Source organism: Syngnathus floridae, chromosome 16 (genome assembly GCF_059516105.1).
Source record: "Syngnathus floridae isolate MCC-2025c chromosome 16, RoL_Sflo_1.0, whole genome shotgun sequence".
Taxonomy (NCBI): domain Eukaryota; kingdom Metazoa; phylum Chordata; class Actinopteri; order Syngnathiformes; family Syngnathidae; genus Syngnathus; species Syngnathus floridae.
Window position 1 is genome coordinate 9,773,423 of NC_142428.1, and position 18,944 is coordinate 9,792,366.

The 18,944-nt window shown below is 45.0% G+C and overlaps 1 protein-coding gene across 3 annotated transcripts in view; it reads left to right on the forward strand.

Annotated features, from left to right (window-relative positions):
- The window catches only part of gfra4a (GDNF family receptor alpha 4a), a 42,246-nt gene extending 23,766 nt beyond the window's left edge, over nt 1-18,480 (forward strand). For 2 of the 3 annotated variants that reach the window (XM_088400513.1, XM_088400512.1), the window contains 7 exons: nt 6,625-6,906; nt 7,832-7,912; nt 10,213-10,552; nt 10,735-10,844; nt 11,259-11,393; nt 16,699-16,859; nt 17,080-18,480. In XM_088400513.1, coding sequence (XP_088256639.1) covers nt 6,625-6,906; nt 7,832-7,912; nt 10,213-10,552; nt 10,735-10,844; nt 11,259-11,393; nt 16,699-16,859; nt 17,080-17,247 — 1,277 coding nt within the window. In that variant the 3' untranslated portion in view covers nt 17,248-18,480. Of the gene's footprint in view, nt 1-2,344; nt 2,443-6,624; nt 6,907-7,831; nt 7,913-10,212; nt 10,553-10,734; nt 10,845-11,258; nt 11,394-16,698; nt 16,860-17,079 lie in introns of those variants that run through there. The other variant, XM_088400511.1, reaches the window with a different exon arrangement.
- Nucleotides 18,481-18,944: the final 464 nt, after the last annotated feature.

An 18,944-nucleotide genomic window follows, 5' to 3' on the forward strand; every position in this document is an offset into this window, starting at 1 on the left:
TTTTTAAGTGATTATTATTTCTATGGATTTTTTTCCCTCGCTCCAACCTCACAGATAAGCTGTGATGAAGAATCTGGGCTGTTCTAACCCTTTTTCTCTCCATAAATTGAAAACATTTGTCACCTTCGCGGACCTCTGTGGCATCATTTGGATCCACAGCAGCACATGCGTCGTAGGTTAAAGTTGCACTTGCTTACGTTCAGCATCTCGCACTGAATTTGTACTGTGAAAAGCGGCAAAAGAGCAATTGTCCTGTCAGGACAAAAACCTCCACTTCAATTGGAGAAATAGAACATAAACACATTTCCTTTACATAGAAATGGGAACTTAAACGCTTATATTAAATTAGATGTAAATTTATTGTTGTCTGCGTAATTATTGGGTAAGAGGCTGGGCTAAACAGAGATGGACGTTTCACACGTCAAAATCATCTTTTCATACACATCAACTGCACATTAAATTCACGAATTTATTTAGTTTTTCACTCGAGTTGAGATTGTTGCACGAATGAACACATGTAGGAGTAAAACTTTTTTTTTTTGTTCTACTTTCTGTCACATAATTAGCACTAAAAACAGGTGGCAACTACAGGGACTGCAGCTAGCAGGTGGCTAGCTGGTGGCTAACGAAGACAAACGACGCGTGTGGGTGGCAATGTTTGCTGTACACCAAACTGTGAGAATAAATTGTGAAAAAAAAGTCGTATGCAATATTTACCGGCAACAGGCTGGAAGCTTACAAAGGGCTGCAAAGGGAGCGATTTAGCCCCAGGCTTACTTTACACACACACACACACACACACACACACACACACACACACACACACACACACACACACACACACACACACACACACACACACACACACTCATACTAAATTTTCTCTCCTCCCTATTGCCCTGTTTTCAAGTCTATTCAAATAGCTTTGTGCTACCTTCAGGGGGAGACATTTCCTTTTATTTCAATAAGAAGCATATCTTAACAAAGCACATATTATCGACTTGCTTGGATTCCTCAAATACAAGCAGATGATTGGCGTGTGGAGAAGTTAGCAGACGTTTTGTGTTATGCACACCAACTGTGTCTAGCGCCCATTGTTGTTGTTTTTTTTATTTCCATTATCGCCACCTATAGGATTGGAGGGAAACAAGTTCCAAAGGAGAGGGTGTCATTTAGTCTCTCTCGCATGTTACTTTTATTCGTATTCAACCTTTCGATTCTTTTGAAGCTTCCTAATGTGTTGGCAAAATTGAGCCACATGCTGCTACACCCTGTTTAAATTGCCATTCAGTCGGCTGGCTGTAATGCAGCCAAGTCCGTTTGAAGCTCTTTGGAGACAGTTTTGGCTGATGTGCTTGCTAGGTACTGTATTACGTGAATATTTGTTGTTTTCAATTCAAGCAAGGAAATGGCGCCAACAGAGACTTTCTCAGTATGCTTGGACACGCAGAGAAGCTTTTTTTTTTCTCTGGCTTGCTCTGCGTACGGAGCCCAGAAATCCACAGACGAATCCGCCGATCGCTTCTGACATCCAAGAGAGCGAGGCCGGACCAGTCGTTTGTGTCCGACTCAGTTTTCCTCTGCTGGGGCCGTTTTGGCTCAGCTTGCCCAATGTTGCCCCCCCCCAACACCACCCTCCCCTCGCTCGTTAAAACGACGCCTCCGGCTGCAAAGGCAAGACCTGCCAGTGAAACGAATTAATACCCTCCTCTTCCCCCTCCTCCTCCTACTCCTGTAGCAGCACAAGACCTGGACAAAAACGCCCCAAAAATGGACAGAACGGCTGCAACGAAGTGTTTCAATTAATTTCAAAGTTTAGTGCTCACGTAGCTAGTTTAGCTAGTCGTCACTTGGTCGATTTTTCTTTCAGCAACTATTTTGATAACCGATTAATCGTTTTGAAACATTGTCTAGATTTAAATTCTCATCTTCGCATCTTAGCATCTTGACAATAAATATTCTCCAATTTTTGTAGACTCCCATGAAACACAACAGATCTTAGATCGGAATATGTTTCAATTTGAAATAAAGTCCAGTTTCAGAATAAAAAGGATGGAAATTAAAGATGATTTTAATTTCACTTTTCAATTCAATTTTGATTGAATGATTCACAAAACTGCTCCGCAAAGAAAGAAATATCAGTTTGAGCCTTGGGCGTGCGATTAATTTAACGAGTCTGTCAATACGCATTATTATCATCATACAAAGTGGAGATAAACCTAAAAACCAGCCGAGCGTCGAGGAATCTGCTTGCCCATGTCACCGTCAAACATTGGCCAGAGGCATTGTCAAAGTCAAAGCAACATCAAAGTCTATTTTTATCTCTTGCCAACAACACCCGCTAATTAGCTGCTAATCGCTAATGAATGCAGTGTAGATGTCTGAGCCTCGCGCGGCATCATGATAACTCACTAATGATGCGGAGTTGCGCAGGTTTTATCGGTAAGTCTGTGTCAAGGTTAGCGTGTTCCCTCGTCTAAAACTTTTAACCCCGCTAATTGTCAGCTGACGGACTCATTGCAACCCCTTCGGCTCCAAAAGCCCACCTTGTCGGAATTTTAATCGGCAGCTTTTTGATGCATTCAATTGACAGGAAAAGCTCATTTTCAGGGGAATTAAAGACACGACGAATTGCAGACGGCAGAACGAAATACTAATTCGCACACGCACGGGCGAGCGACAGTCAAAATATCATCTTTGCACTTATTGTCACCACAAAGTCGTTCAAGATGTTTGACACATGCGTCAAACATCATCCCTCTTTTCCACCTAAATTATTACCTAACTTACATTTGAATAATTGATAAGAATAGCAACCTGAAATGTTAACAAATATTCGTCAAACTGAGCAAGATTGGATGAACACGTCACACATATTTACAATGGGCATAGTTGGACCTGTGGTTCAAAATAGATAAACTAAAAGGCTGGAAAATGAATTTTTCTTTTTTTGCTTTATAAATCAACACTTTACAATGAAAATCAATGCAGGTTTTTTTTCAGGTTCTCCTGTCATATTTTAACAATTGCCAGAAATGCAACCTGAGATCAACTCAAGCCGATTATTTACAAAAAAATATCTCAAAAATATTTTGTTGTCAGTCAGAAGCGGGGGTTGGCTTACTGCTGTGTTGGAAATAGACGCTGACACCGGGATGCCGGCGGGTGAGTACTGGGTAAAAAAAAAAAAAATCATAAAGCACATTTTGGTTCAAAGAAGCGTATTCAAACAGGCACGCAAAAGGCAATTGTGCATCCAAATGCACTCAGCCTTTTTATTCTCCAGAAGGAAGGTAAAGTGAAGTCAAGCAGGTTATTCGCAAGGTTTTGACAGACGCAAAAAAACCGTATTTCTTTCACCTTTTAGTCCAAATGTTTCTTGTTTACGCTGACTGACTAACTTGCTGAATAATCAAGCAAGTGCGCATTTAAGCAAGAAGTTTGTCATTAGTTACCTTTATTCAGCTCTTTCATTCATGTAACTTTATCAATCTAATTAAATGATCAGTAATTCATCCCGGGATCCATTATCTTTGCCGCTTATCCTCACGAGGGTCACGAGCGCCGTGGAGCTCATCCCGGGTGGGAAGACGCTAAGAACCGGTTGCCAGCCAAAGATCAATCATTTTGTGTTTGAGAAGAAATTTGTAATTTTAGTAAGTAATTTTATCATGAAATAGTACAAATAATGCAGTACAAATAATATTTTGAAGTGAAAATAATATATAATAAATAATAGGCAAATCAATTCTAAAATTATAATAAAATTATCATTAATTCAATCAAGAAATAAGAATACATAAGTTTTTGTAAAATATATCATTTTTAAAACACATTTCAAACAAACATTTCAATTAAATTGTTTTTTGATCATGCATGCAAAAGTGGGTTACTTATCCGAAGCTCTGTTCCACGTAAACAATTGGCTGTTTGTAATCTCTACGGTAGCACATGTTTGCCAGTGTTTATTAGTGTCATATGTAAAATATTGCCAGGGCACGAATCGTATTTTAGTTGAAGAACAAGCGCATGTCAGCTGATGAAAGACTTCCAGTTCGCTAACTTCTTCTTCCACTTATGTCAGTGAAATGACATTGTTGTAATAATGAATGAGCTCCTCATAATAACGATGTCGGAATGCACAGAGCGCTTATCATTTTTTAATCGGCGCTTGCAATATTCGCAGTCATATAAGAGCTTCTTCATTGCTCCCGGGTCGGATTTATTCCCTTCCAAAATATCCGTAATTATCGGGCAATTTCATTTCAACCGCTCCACGACACTAATTGGGAGTCCGCCGGTTACGTCTTTTGTTTTTCTTATCAGCCACTTGTCAAATTTCAGCCTCATAATTGCATCATTTTCCAGAACGGAACAGCACAAAATCAACTTAGAGAGTTTGCAGATCATAAAGGCTTGACTGGTTTTGTGGCGATATTTTCTCCAATATGTCAAGTGAAACAAAATTGGAGAAATAAACTGCCTATATCTTAGCTCAACTCTATTATGATTTTAGTGAGTTTTTATTCCACGTAAGGCAGCTCTCTTTAAGCTAGTTTAATTTGCCTCACCTACATAATTAACAATAAGTCATTGATAACAATCATGCAAAGTTGCTAAGATTCACACGCACCCTCAAAGCTACTGGGTGGGTGGTCATTCAAATAGAAGAGCTTGGCACCGACCAAGTCATCGAGGAATGTGTTGGTTGTTGTTGGTCCAAGCCCAAAGACGTCTTAAGGGTCTCAACAGTGTTTTTCCATTAGTGCGAGTGTGCGCATCTCTGCGGTGACCGCAACGCAACAAAACAACGCAGCTCCCAGCAGAGCCACTGAGTCACCGCGGTTAAAAAGCGCACGCTAATAAGAAAATGCAACAAAGGCATTCTGAACCACTTTGAGCAGTCAGACAACCTTCATTAGCTTAGTGCTAGCTAGAATGAAGCTAGTAGCAACAACAATGGGAGCAAAGAGAAGCCACTTCTTTTGTTGTGCCACTATGTCGTGGCACCGTGAAGGCTAAAGAAAGTTATTTGAAACTAAAAACCTTCCTGGGTGTTGATGTGCTGTGTCCACATGCCCTTTGGTTTGTTTCGATGAGATCAGTCAACATGCCATCAAGATTGGGTGGTACTATAGTCTGCAAGTGCACTCCATTTAATTTTGATGCCAGTCTGAGCTCCAGTATTTATGTGTCTATTAAGAATTTACATGCTTCCCAGCCATGTAACAGCTTGTTGCACTTAATACATTTTAAAGATTTAACTTTCTGAATGGAAAATTGATGAGAAATAGAGCAAGGTACACCCGCAATATGTCTCGTCACAATTGAAGAGGCCCTGATGGACTGAAAGAGCAGAGCTGGGCCAAAGTTGGTCACCGGACCCACCAAAACATTGTAAGCTGCCCTTCAAAAACAGGACGATTCCATGCAAAGCGTATACGAGGTGACACGATGTGACTCGTTTTGCATGCAAAGCAGCTCTTTCTCCTCAACCATTGTTTTTCTGCTGCGGGTGGCGTGAACGACGTGTGTGGATGGTTGGCAAAAGATTCACCAGATTGGGTTTGAAGACGGAAAAAAATCTGCAAGGCAAAGCCTCCTTGAGTCCAGATCACATGTAATGAAGACCACTTTGACTTTGCCACGTGAAATTTGCTCAACGTGTCAATTATGAGCAGAGTCACAAAAATGGCTCACAGGAAGTCAGCCATTTTGATCGGGAGCAGATATCCTGCCTCGCTAGTGCCCTGTGGAATTGTCTTTTCAGTCACTCACCAAAGCCAGTTTCACTTGAATTTTGGTAGGCATGTCCAGACCCACCAAAAAAGTAGTGCTCTAGAAATACACAGAAAGTCTGCCGTTAGTTTTCAACGTTAAGATTATTTGGCGGCATCCTTCAAAAGCGGACTTCATCACCAGCAAAGCTTGTTTTGCCTCACCAAATGAAATCTGGTAAGCATGTCCATCTTGGGTAGACCCACCAAATAGTTTCAAGAAGCCAAAACTCAGGAAGTCGGCCATTTTGCTTTGAAGGCGATTTTGGAGGTTGATTGTGGACATTTGCAGGGGTCTTTGAAAAATAGACAACTCGGATTTCTTCTAATTGTTACCAAGTTGGAACCTCCAAACGAGACAGATGGGCGACGGTAAATGACAAAAGCCTCAAGTTTTTATCCTTGAGCGTTGGCGGAAAAGTTTGTGCATCGCTATTTGTCAGCAAAGGCAAAAAGAATTTCTTGTTGAAAGTTTGCTTAAAGTTTTCTAAACCCAGGGGAAAAGACAAAAATGATTAATGACGACGGAAGAGGGAAGAGGCTGATGTTATGAATGATAATAACATTTAAAAAAAAACAAAATACAGTCAGGCAACCTTCGAGCTCAATCACTGTCACCCAAAACCTTAATAAACGTCATCGGCTTCAAGGTTGTGAAATGACCACAAGGAATCCGCAAAGAAAGCCAGTAAGCCTCTTTACTGTTTTGTTTTGCTTTGACAAATAACATCATCAAGTTGCCTCCATTTTCGTTGTTTTGGAAATCAAGTCATCATTTTGAAATGCGCCAAACACGCACAGACGCTTCGGGAGTATACTGGCTCATGGCATTGTGATGTCGTTGCAGGTCCTGCGTGGGCATCGGTGGGCGAGGGCAGCTGGGACTGCCTGAGCGCGGGCGACGCCTGCTCCGGGGACGAGGCCTGCAGCCCACGCCTGCGCACCCTGCGCCAGTGCGTGGCCGGCGACGGCAGCGTCAAGCTGGGCCCCGGCGCCCGCAACCAGTGCGAAACGGCCATGACAGCGCTCATGGCCACGCCGCTGCGAGGCTGCCGCTGTAAGCGCGGAATGAAGAAGGAGAAGAACTGCCTCAGCATCTACTGGAGCCTGCAGCAGGCCATCCTGCACGGTCAGACCGCAAGCCTCCTTCTCGTGGCTCGCTTAGATGAGACTTGCCTCAGGCGCCCCCCCCCTCCCCCTGCACATCAGCACCCTCTCCATTAATGTGTAATTGTTTCCAAGTTTGTTGCTTCCCTTTCATTTATTTTTCGCCATAAAACTTTAATTGTAGAAAAGCCCACTTTGAAAAGGCGAGGATTAATCAATAATTGTTCATTTTCTGCTGACGGCCCAAGGAAATTTCCACAAATGGCCAGTCGCCGAGGGTGGGTGGTGGCAAGACAGTTTTACCTTTTTTTGGGGGGGTTAGCAAAAAAATGATTGTTGCTGTGGAAATGGCTAAAAGAAGAGGAGGGAGGAAGTGTAGCAAGGGAGGCGATTATTCATAACGTTCCACCCACAGCCATGGCGGCTGCATTCATCAAACGTACGCCAGCGCAGGAAAACGACTCTCAACAGGATGCGTGAAATGCCCAAGATGACTTTGAAGGCGTGACAAACGACACACTCACACACAACATTTTGCTTTTGGCTTCCCGCTCTGCTGTTAGCAGTGAGCTGAGGAGCTCCTGCGGACAAATCGAGAAGACCTCAACTCCTCAGGTAGGAGTCGGGAGGGATTGCTGTGGCTGTGTCCTACACGTATCCTACCATTATTCTTTCAAATTAGTGCCAGAAGGCAAAGTGTCTAGCCAGGGCTGGGATTTTGAATTCGGCTTTGGGTCAAGAGTTCACATTTCCAGTTTAGGATTTGAAACTCTGGTTGAGGTCTTCAAAGGTCATCTTGCATAGTGAGGCTTTCCCACCTGCGCTGTACAGTCGTTGCGCAAAATCTACTTTTTCCTTTGAACTTCATTTTCACTCTCGCAGTTTTTTCTCTGTGGTCGCCGTTGTGTTGCCATGGTGACGTGACGGACGGACTTTCTTTTTTGCAGGCCTGAGACTGGTGGAGGACTTCCCGTACGAGCCCGAGGAGAGGGGCTCCGACTACGTGCGCTTGGCCTCCATCGCCGCCGGTGAGTTTTCAGGCCGCGCTCGCGCCTCAGGTGTCATCATTTATTCAAAAAAGCAAAACAAGAAAACACACGCGCACACACACATACACACACACACACACACACAAGGCTCACGTTAATGACTGCTTTCCTGGAATGTACGTACGAGTGGTGCGATGGACACTTTGTTTGCTCCTGATGAGATCACGTGACGTCCATAAGTATTGGGACACGATTGCAATGGCTCAGGACTATTTACATCCAAATCAGGTGTAGAAATGAGACAGATTATTGGTGATTAGTCAATTAATTGTGACAGTGCCACTCTTGGGTTGATGAAGCAGTATGTGGCTCAAGGTAACACTCTATTCTTGCTCTCAAGTGGCGACCAGAAATTGTTTGCACTAGAAGGAATGTTAGAGAAACATTCACTCTTTGTTAGGCGTGTTGTTCATGGCCAAAACATATTTTTCGATCATTTCTTCAGTTTATTGATGCTGGAGCGTCAAAGTAATCATCAAGTTCCACCTCTTGAGTTGTGACGGCTTTTGCTAATTAGCCTAATGACTCGTTAAAAACGTCTTTGGTGTGGAACAGCGCTTAGCGACATTAGCGTGAGCGATGAATCAAGACAAAGGGTGACGGAACATCGCACACAAATATGCTGAGGAGGCGATGCCAGCAAAATCGCTGACCTCCTGCCGCTATGGTTTTATCACACCCAAATAAAACGCAACAGCTTTTTTTTTTTTTCTCCTACGTATGACCTTTAATTCGTGGCTTGATGCAACGTGATTGTGGCAACCATAAACATTCAAACTAAACTCCTCGTCGTGTACAAAGAAAGCTGATTTCACGGGCACATTAGACACATTTTGCAGGAGTGGAAATAAAAGGCACTTGCTTATAAACGAGACAGGACGGTGAGGCAAAGGGCAGCAGTGGCACGTTGCTAGGCAATTTCAGCGGGCCTGCTGTTATTGTTCAACAGCTGCTTTAGATTAGAAAATAAATCTGAATGCTCAAATGAAGCTGCATCTTTCAGACCCCTCAGACGCAGGAAGGGGAAATTCCAGTTGAGTCGCTTAAGCCAATAAAAAATATGGGGGACAAAATACCTCCCGCTCTACGTTTTAAAGTCGTCGCCAAGCGCAAGAATCTGCGTTTATCCATTTCTGGTATTTTTGTGCCTTGGTTCCCGGCCGCGTCTTGGAGAGCCCAGCGAGAGTCCGCCGTACACATTTTGTCAATCGGCTCCTCCTCTGCCAAGTCAGGAGGAAGAAGTGACGGTGCGCGTCAGGTTGTTAGCTGGCTCTCCGTGGCCCATCCATATTTTACAGGACAGCTCCGAGAGCGCCCCGGTGCAGCAGCTGAGGCGGCCGTGGGCGCTTTGCACACTAATGTGCGGCGCTATCTGCCATCGTGGCCGGATTGACAAGCGGGTCACTCGGGGCGAGGCAGGTCACGCCAGCTGATCTTAGTTTACGTAGCAGGGTGGCGCTGGGCACGGAGGTGGGTTGCTAGCTGCATGGCGAGGTCTTGCTTCCCCAAAACATTCTGAAACCACTCAGGCGGTTGTGCCTCGAGGCTAACGATAAGTTGGTCTTTCCTCGAGGCCCAAAAGCAACGACCGCCGCCGTGGCGATCTGTCCTCTTGACCTCTTTGTTGAAGCTGTCGCTCATCAGCAGCTGACAGGTGTGTTCTTCCGCCATTTGCGATAAACGTATCAAAAATGACACCATTATTATCCCGGATAGTATGATATGGCACAGATAGTAAGGCACGATGGTTGGGGGACGAGTAATTCCAGGCGGGAGCGAGGGAAGAGCCACTTTTCCCTCTGGATTAACCCGGCAGAATGATGTATTCCGCCATTAGAGGTGTCTCTGAAAGGCATCCAGCCCTGCCGCCCACTAGCTTGCGCTGTGCCTGGCGCATGCAACATTTAGCCGCTTTTCATGTTCTATTCATGGCTGAGCACGGCCGTTATGTATAATCAACTTGTTGGCTCACTTTAGCATGCAGAAGGTGAAGAGTGTCAAGTCAACAACATCTGCAGCCGCACACTCGAGTCATTGCTAAACATTGGCTGGGATTTCACCCAGCACTCTCCAGAGATGAGAGCTTCCCTGCCACCGTTTCCATTTCTGTTTGCGACGCTCTTTCAACAGACGACTCTGGCCCCGCGTTTTTGGCCAAATTTGAAGCACGGATTGTTGACAGACGGCCGATGCGAGATGTGCTGTTTTGTCATTGTGTGCAAGGAAGCCTGGCGGCCAAGTTTGATGACTCGCTGTCGGTTTCCTCGTCTCCACGGCAGAGTCGGAAGTGACGACGGTCAACCGCTGCCTGGACGCCGCCAAGGCCTGCAACATCGACGAGACGTGCCAGAAGCTGCGCACCGAGTACGTGTCGTCCTGCATCCAGCCATCGGCCCGCTCGGGCCCGTGCAACCGGCCCAAGTGCAACAAGGCTCTGCGCAAGTTCTTTGACCGCGTGCCAGCCGACTACACGCACGAGCTGCTCTTCTGCCCGTGCACCGACACAGCCTGCGCCGAGCGCCGCCGCCAGACCGTGGTGCCCGGCTGCTCCTATGAGGACAAGGACAAGCCCGGCTGCCTGGCCCAGCTCAGGCTCTGCAAAGCTGACTACGTCTGCAGGTCATTGGCCATTTTGCCTCTTGAATAGTCCGGCCTCCAAAGCTACTTTTTTAGCAACTTCCTGTAATCCGTATCAGGGAGGGGCTCGACCACCGAGCTCACGCTAATCTTGTTTAACAACAATGAAGATCCTTGTGGCCTTGGGGAGCCACGGCGCTGATGAATTTGTTCTCTTGTCTCAGGTCCCGCTGGGCTCAGTTCCAGTACGACTGCCAGCCCTGGCACGGCAGCTCCAGCGGGTGCAAGCAGGAGAACCACGCGGCGTGTCTACTGGCCTACACCGGCCTCATAGGTAAGAACACCCGGCAGACGGACGGACGAGTGCTGCAAGCGTTTAGCCTAGTTATTACCATATCATCATAGTTTGCGGGCTGACAATATGTCTGCAATATGACAATGTGCTTCTGCCACGTTGTGCTCAACGTGCGAAGAATAAAAGCGAGACGTGTCAAGTCATGGTCTTGACTTATCAAAGCTTTCATTATCAGAGCCCGATGAGGCAAAAGCTTTCCGTGCACGTCAAGCAAAAGAGAAGCGGCGGCGTGTTGCCATCGATCCGCCGTCAAACAAAAGACTTAGATCAAAGAATGCCGAGTCAGTAAAACACACCCTGGCGGCAGATGATGTCGGCAATAATGAGCTGTCGCCGCGGATCACACGATGATGCTCTTTTAATCATTTTTTCATATTTCGCCCGTCTGGCCAGGCAGCACCATTACTCCCAACTACCTTGACAACTCCACCTCCAACGTGGGACCTTGGTGCTCCTGCAGTACCGGCGGCCACCAGCAGGAGCAGTGTGCTGGATTCCTGGCCTTCTTCCACGACAATGTCTGCCTCAGTGAGTAAAAAGGAGACAAAGGGACAAAGGAGAGCCAAAAATATGCACATCAACTGATTTTAGTTGGTCCAGTACAAAAAAATAACAACATGTGCAAGTACCGTAATTTCCGGACTATTTTTTATAGTTTCGCAGTTTTTTTCATAGTTTGGGTGGGGGGCGACTTATACTCAGGAGCGACTTATATGTTTTTTTTCACAAATTTTTACTTGATCATTAAGACATCACTTACTTACAAGTATAGTTGACCACTTCCCATGTTATTTTTAGTATAGTTGATCACTTCACATGCTTTTATATCTTTATCTTGAACATATTCAAAACATAAAAAATAGAGAAAACATCAAATAAAGCAATTAACACTTTAAAGCACCATATCCAAGTCCACTGTCTGCTGTATGTACACTTGCTCCATTTTTGCTCCTCTTATATTTATTACCGTATTTGCCAGTGTATTGGTCGACCTTTTTCGATCCAAAATCGACCGAAAAAAATCGACCTCGACTTATACACCGAGTCATAAAATTTAACTTCGTATTCATCGCTTCAAATGTGATGGTAACCAAGGCCGTTTCTCATGCATCTCATTGTGCGTGGGTGTGCGTCCGTCAGGCTCATCAAACAGCGAGAAACTGAATCATTATAAAGCGTTCGTCGCATTAACACGCATCCTCAGCAACAATTTCAAATATTCTCACCTCAATAACGGACATCGAAAGCCAGACAGCGACGATGACTGCTAGGGGGAATTACTGAGTATTGAGCGAATGTGCGAGTCATCGCGCGTCAAGCAACGACAATAACTACCGGTACGTAAACATTCAATTGCCATGTCTAAATGAATGTCGTTGGCACTTACAAAATATTCGCCAAACTTAGCCAGACTTCCAGGGGAAGAGGCCGAATTTTCACTTGTTCTGGCCGACCGGAGGAACAAGCCGAGGCAGACACTTTACGGCGGATGAGTCGTTGGCACTTAGAAAATATTCGCTAAACTTGGCCGGACTTCCAGGGGAAGAGGCCGAATTTTCACTTGTTATGGCCGACATGGGGAACCAGCCGAGGCGGACTCTTTATGGCGCAAGAGCCGTTGGCACTTAGAAAATTTGAACCGGGCGGCGTGCGCGAGTGCGCGGCCCGCTGGAAGTCGAATGAGGCTCCGCGATTTCATCCGCGGTGCTTATAAAGTGCCGATCCGCTCGGCGGGAGCTATTTTCGGCCACTTGGCGCGTGCGCACGGCCTCCCGGATGTGCCGGGCGGCGTGCGCGAGCTCGCCGGCCGCTGGAAGTCGAATGAGGCTCCGCGATCTCCTCCGCGGTGCTTATAAACAGCCGATCCACTCGGCGGGAGCTACTTTCGGCCACTTGGCGCGTGCGCATGGCCTCCCGGATGTGCCGGGCGGCGTGTGCGAGCTCGCCGGCCGCTGGAAGTTGAATGAGGCTCCGCGATCTCCTCCGCGGTGCTTATAAAGAGCCGATCCGCTCGGCGGGAGCTATTTCCGGCCACTTGGCGCGTGCGCACGGCCTCCCGGTGGTGCCAGGCGGCGTGCGCGAGTGCGCTGGCCGCTGGAAGTCGAATGAGGCTCCGCGATCTCCTCCGCGGTACTTATAAAGTGCTGATCCGCTCGGCTGGAGCTATTTCCGGCCACTGCGCATGTGCACGGCCTCCCGGAATTTGAACACATTTCGTCAATAAATTTCGCATATTTCTGATTGAATTTTGAAGTTTAATATAATGCAACAATTGAGCTCGACTTATACAAAGGATATATCATAAAATCGTAAATTTCCGTCGAATTTTAGGGGGTCGACTTATACACCGAGTCGACTTATACACCGGCAAATACGGTATTATTATTATTTGTTATTATTTGTTTATTTATCATTTATTCAACACTCTTATTTATTCATTGTTTGTGCCTTCTTGGGTTTTTTTGTGTTGCTTGTATGCATCTCTCACCGAGGGATAGTGGGAACGTAATTTCAATCTCTTTGTGTGTCTTGGTATATATAAAAAAAAAAAAAAAAAAAAATCGACAATTTAGCAGACTTTGACTTTGATAAAACAACCAAATAAACAAAACAGAAAACTACATCTGAAAAAAATTATATTTTCAGACGAAACTGGATGAGGGCGCCCTAAATTTCACCGTTGGCCGTGACTCATCAACTGGGTGGGCTTAAGAAAAATGGCACCAAAAAGAAACTCAAAGTCAAAGTCAAAGTCAGCTTTATTGTCAATTTCTCCACATGCCAAAGACACACAAAGAAACCGAAATTTCGTTCCCCCCTATCCCACGGTGACAAGACATGGCTCACAACAGACAAACAGTAAACAAGTATAACAAAAGCGTGCTGAATAAATAATGAATAAATAACACAACAATAAATAAATAATTAAGAGGAGCACAAAAAGAAAAAAACAAAAAAGAGCAAGTGCGCGTACAGCAGACATTCCCGAAAATAGCGCAACAGTGCCGCACGCTACGCAGAAGGGGGTAGCGAGTTCAGGGCCCTAACAGCCTGGGGAAAGAAGCTGTCGGCGAGTCTGGTGGTGCGGGAGCGCAGGCTCCTGTACCTCTTCCCAGAGGGCAGAAGGTCAAACAAAGAGTGAGCCGGGTGACTCACATCCCTGGCAATCGAGGTTGCCTTGCGGGTGAGATGGGAGGTGTAAATGTCCTTCAGGGAGGGAAGCGAAGCACCAATAATCTTACCAGCCGTATTCACTATGCGCTACAGGGCCTTCAAGTTCTGTTCAGTGCAGTTACCACCCCAGACAGCGATGCAACTGGTGAGGACGCTCTCAATGGTGCCACGGTAGAATGTAGACAGGACTGCCTGAGGAGCACATGCACGCCTGAGCTTCCGCAGGAAGTACAGGCGGCGCTGAGCTTTCTTTGCCAGTGACGAGGTGTTCGCTGACCAGGAGAGGTCCTCACTGATGTGCACCCCCAGGAACTTGGTGCAGCTCACCCTCTCCACCACAGCACCGTTGATGATCAGCGGCAGGTGTGTTTTGTGACCCTTCCGGAAGTCAACAATGATTTCCTTGGTCTTACCGACGTTCAGCAGGAGGTTGTTGTCCCTGCACCACGTGGTCAGAAGGTCAACTTCCGACCTGTACCGAGTCTCGTCGCCCTTCGTGATGAGACCCACCTCATATTTTGCAGGTTACAAACTTCAAGTTGTAAAATATGCAGCTGAAAACAGTAATCGAGCAGCAGAAAGAAAGTTTGGAGAACCGTGATGTACCAAGGGATTACTATTTGAAGTGACGTCAGTGGCACGGCACGGTGGTTGTTTACATAAAGGACAAACGTACCCACGTAAGGACTACCGGCATCATTAGCGGTGATTATTTCTAAGTGACACGGAGGACAAAGAGTTGGAAGGAATTAAGGATTTGGAGTGACATAGAAGGTTTGAAAAACTATTATGGCTTTTACGCACGCCCGGTCCTACTCTACTGAGTCGGGGGCCGGCGCTCGGCCGAGTGGTTGTCCGCAAACGGTGCATGGGGCTCGGACATGGCCATTACGCACGCCCGGTCCTATGCCATGGAGCTCTCGTGTCTGGAAGTCCACGCCGCCATACGCTTGGAAGTTTGTTTTGTTTAATAAAGAGCCGTTTACCAAACCCACGTCTATCCTTGTACTTTCTTAACGCTACAATATAGTTATATACTAGATCTGTGGAATAAAGACGAGGCTGACGTCAGGGCGCACGCGCGGCGATGTTGACAAAGGAAGAGGAATTTGATCGATGGATTTAATGGATTTAAAGTGCACGGATGGTTTGATGATATTACTGCTTATATTATAGTTATTTGAAATATAGTTTATCTATCGTTATATGAGCCTGTGGAATATTTTGAAGTGCAAGCGCCCTCAGCTACGCGCACCCATTGTTGACAAAGAACGATCGATGGATTTAATGAATTGGAGTGACACCGATGATTTTATAAACGTGTTATTCATGTAATCGTTTTCTTTAATAACTCTATATGTTACGTCAGGCCCATTCTCAGCTCTTCGTTTGTGTTTGTCACGTTAGCATACCTATCGTTTAGCCTGTTGCTATCGTATCAAACGATCAATGGATTTAATGAATTGGAGTGACACCGATGGTTTTATAAACATGTTATTCATGTAATAGTTGTCCTTAATCGTTTAGCCTGTTGTTGCTATCGTTTAGCCTGTTGTTGCTCGTTCATGACTGTTTTTGGTGTGGGATTTTGTCGAATAAATTGCCCCCCAAAATGCGACTTGTACTCCGGAGCGACTTATATATGTTTTTTTTTTTCACTTTTTGGGGCATTTTATGGCTGGTGTGACTTATACTCCGGAGCGACTTATAGTCCGGAAAATACGGTACTCATTTTGGGCTTTTTTTTGCCCTTTAAATGTTAATATTAAAAAACAATTAGGCCTATTTACGTTAATTACAGACCCCCCCCCCAAAAAAATCCGAAAACTAGTGCAGCAGCTTGACACTTCACTGCAAAATTTGGCAGCGTGGGCAGCAGGCGTCCCGGGGGATGTTCGTGCCGTCGGCGCCCCTCGGCTCCTTTCCTCACTCCAACGCCTTCACTGAAGTGACTTTGATGGCGTGTAATTAGTGTCAATTGGTTCATTAGCCTCAGCCAGAACAACGAATGCTCACTCATGTGGTCTTTAGTCATTTGCACTGACCGCAGCCCGAGAGTGGCGGCCATTTTAGAGCCTTTGGCCAGATTGAGAGTCAATGTTTGTTTTAATGTTTTAAAAAGTTTCATTTAATTCACCAAATGAAACTTGATCATTTGATAACCTGAATGTTTTGATTCCAGTTGATGACTGAAGTCATTCTTGGCAATTGAGTTAAATGAAACATGGTCATGGAAGGAAAGCGCACACATTTGCTACTTTTAATTACATTTTTGATGTTTGACATTTATCTGTGAAGTTACACATTAAAGTTGACGCCAAGTGAGCTTCTTTTAGTATGATGATGGTGATGACGATGATGGAGAGAGGCGAACAGCAACAAGCGGCTCGAACGTCACATGAAATTTTGCAGCCATTATTCATCTTTTGCTGCAACACACTCACTGAGCGTTTAATGCCCTCCTGGCTTTTCCGACGACGAGCACGCTAAACGACAAACTCCTCATTCATTTACCTACAAACTGGGACCTGATGGTAATGCTTGTAAATGGCATTTTGAAAACTTGTAATATGTCAAGAACACCGCTAATCGCCTCAAGCTCAACCGGGGTAGGGCTCTCATCAGAATCCGCTAACAAAAGTGCACCTTGTTGTTTCAGAGAAGGCTATGTTGGCTTTCGGCAACAGCTCGGACGTGAAAACGGGCGGCATCGCCCCAAGCCCGGCTGCCGACAGCACGAACGCTCCCCGGGCCACCGGCGTTCCGGATGTCTCCATGGAAACTGCTCAGAACATTCTGAGAGCACATATCCCCACTCAGGTAGGTGACAGTATCAGCATTCTCCGCCTGAAATGACCCCCAAACCCCTAAATCCTAATTAATTCACCCTGATCTCAAATCTAAACCTAAACCTTAGCCTTAACCCTAAACCTACTCCTTAACTCTAAACCCCTTCAGACGTGTAAAATGGAAAAAGAATGGAAGTATTGCCTTAATGTGAGCTGTGGGGTACGCGTAACCTTGTGGCTTTGCCTTGAAGGTCAACGGCAATGAGCGCCTTTGGGGCGACTCGAGCGATTCGACGCTGGTGTCGCCCGACCTGTCAGAGCGCGGCGGGGCGGCAGTGCCGGCCCGCCCTCTCCTACCTGCGCTCCCACTAGCCCTCTGCTGGCTCCTGATGACGCCGCTTCTCCTCCACCGCCACTAAAGAGCGGTGCATCGCCTCGCCGCCAGCCAATGCTGACTTTGCACTTTTTGCCCACGACCAGGAAGTGTGCCACAACATTTCCCGCTTTACCATGTGACACACGGAAGAGGACGGTTAATGGAAAAACACTTTTATCAGAAACAAATTATTTTTGTTGTCGTCGTGGAAAGATGATTGACAATGGTTAGCGCCTGTCGCTAAACAGCTCACGTTACGTGTCGTCGTTATTGTTATGTTGCGGAAAAAAACCCAAAAAACTAAGCGCAACCTTTTGTGGACACTTTTTAATGGACAAAAAATGACAAGAGTTTGTGTTTGTGTGGCTGCTATGGATATTTTTTTTGTGTTCTTGGCGTGCTCAGCCATCCTTCCTTCTCATGTTAAAAAAAAACCAACAACATTTTTCTAAGGGCATCTTGGTCCAAAAAGCACAACAGCGCTTCAGGTTGCAAAATAGCAGTAATTTTGTTAAAGATGGAAACTTTCCATGGGAATTAAATGAGAATTGACAAAATTGAAAATCTCAACTAAACGCAACCAGATTTCACACAAACAGTGTCACTGTGAAGTATTTAATATTTATTTATAAGTCAATGGCCTTTGATTGGGCCAATTTTTTGCTTTGTGTTGCAAGGCACAGTTTGTGCAGTGCTCTTAAGTAATAAATAAATAGATAAATAATGGCACAATCAAGGTCCTGTGATGCTCTTGCATGTGGGCAAAGAGAGCAATCTATTGTGCATGGTAAACTAAATGTATGTGTTTATTGTATGCCTAAATAAGACATCTTTCCATAAAATTGTCTTCAATTCCTACTTAATTCCCATTGAAAATTTTCAATTTGGAAGATTTAAAAAATTACCCAGCTAAAATTCACGTGGAAATTTATTGCAAACTTTCTGGAACTTTTACTAGTATAAGTTTCCACCCCTTTGCAGCCCAGAAAAAGTTCTGCCGCTTTCCAGGAGCACACTGAGAAGGAAAAAAAAAAAAAAGAAAAAACTCATTCGTTAGCGTCACAAAATGGCCACACTGAAGCTGGAACAAAAGACTATGGCTGTCACATGATATTTTGGTTTTGGAACATTCAAACAAATGTTGCTGCTGGTTTGAAAGAGATTTAGGTTGCCACGACAACCCCGAGGTGATTGACAGCAGAACAAAAGAAACGTGAAGACTCACTCTTGTGTTGTTCAACACTTTCACTCAATAAAAGTCGAATATCCAATGACAGACTGGTGTCACCGTTGTTCAGTGTTATCAATTTGATTTTGTCTGTAATGTTGGAAATTTTTAATGCATATTTTTTGGTAATCGAATTCAAATATTTGTAATTTTTCAAACATTAAGTTTTCTTTTGTTGTTGATTGCATTCATAATATTTATCGCTCTACCTCGCTCTCTCCCTTTCCAAAATATTTCCACGTAAATTTGTTTCATAAAAAATGACAATGAGCATTTTTTTTCTTTCATCTTTAATTTCCACACATATAATCATTCCAAAACATTCTCCTCTTTATGTACAATCAGTAAATTACAAGCTCTCTAGTTCACTTTTACAACATTAGCATAGCAGCGTAACTTAACAGCTCGCTTGCCGTCTTTATATACAAAAGATGCTAATTAATAAACGCTAGTCATGACATTATTCTTTTTTAAAAGGCGCATAAATTACTCTTGGTGTTTAAAAGCATTCA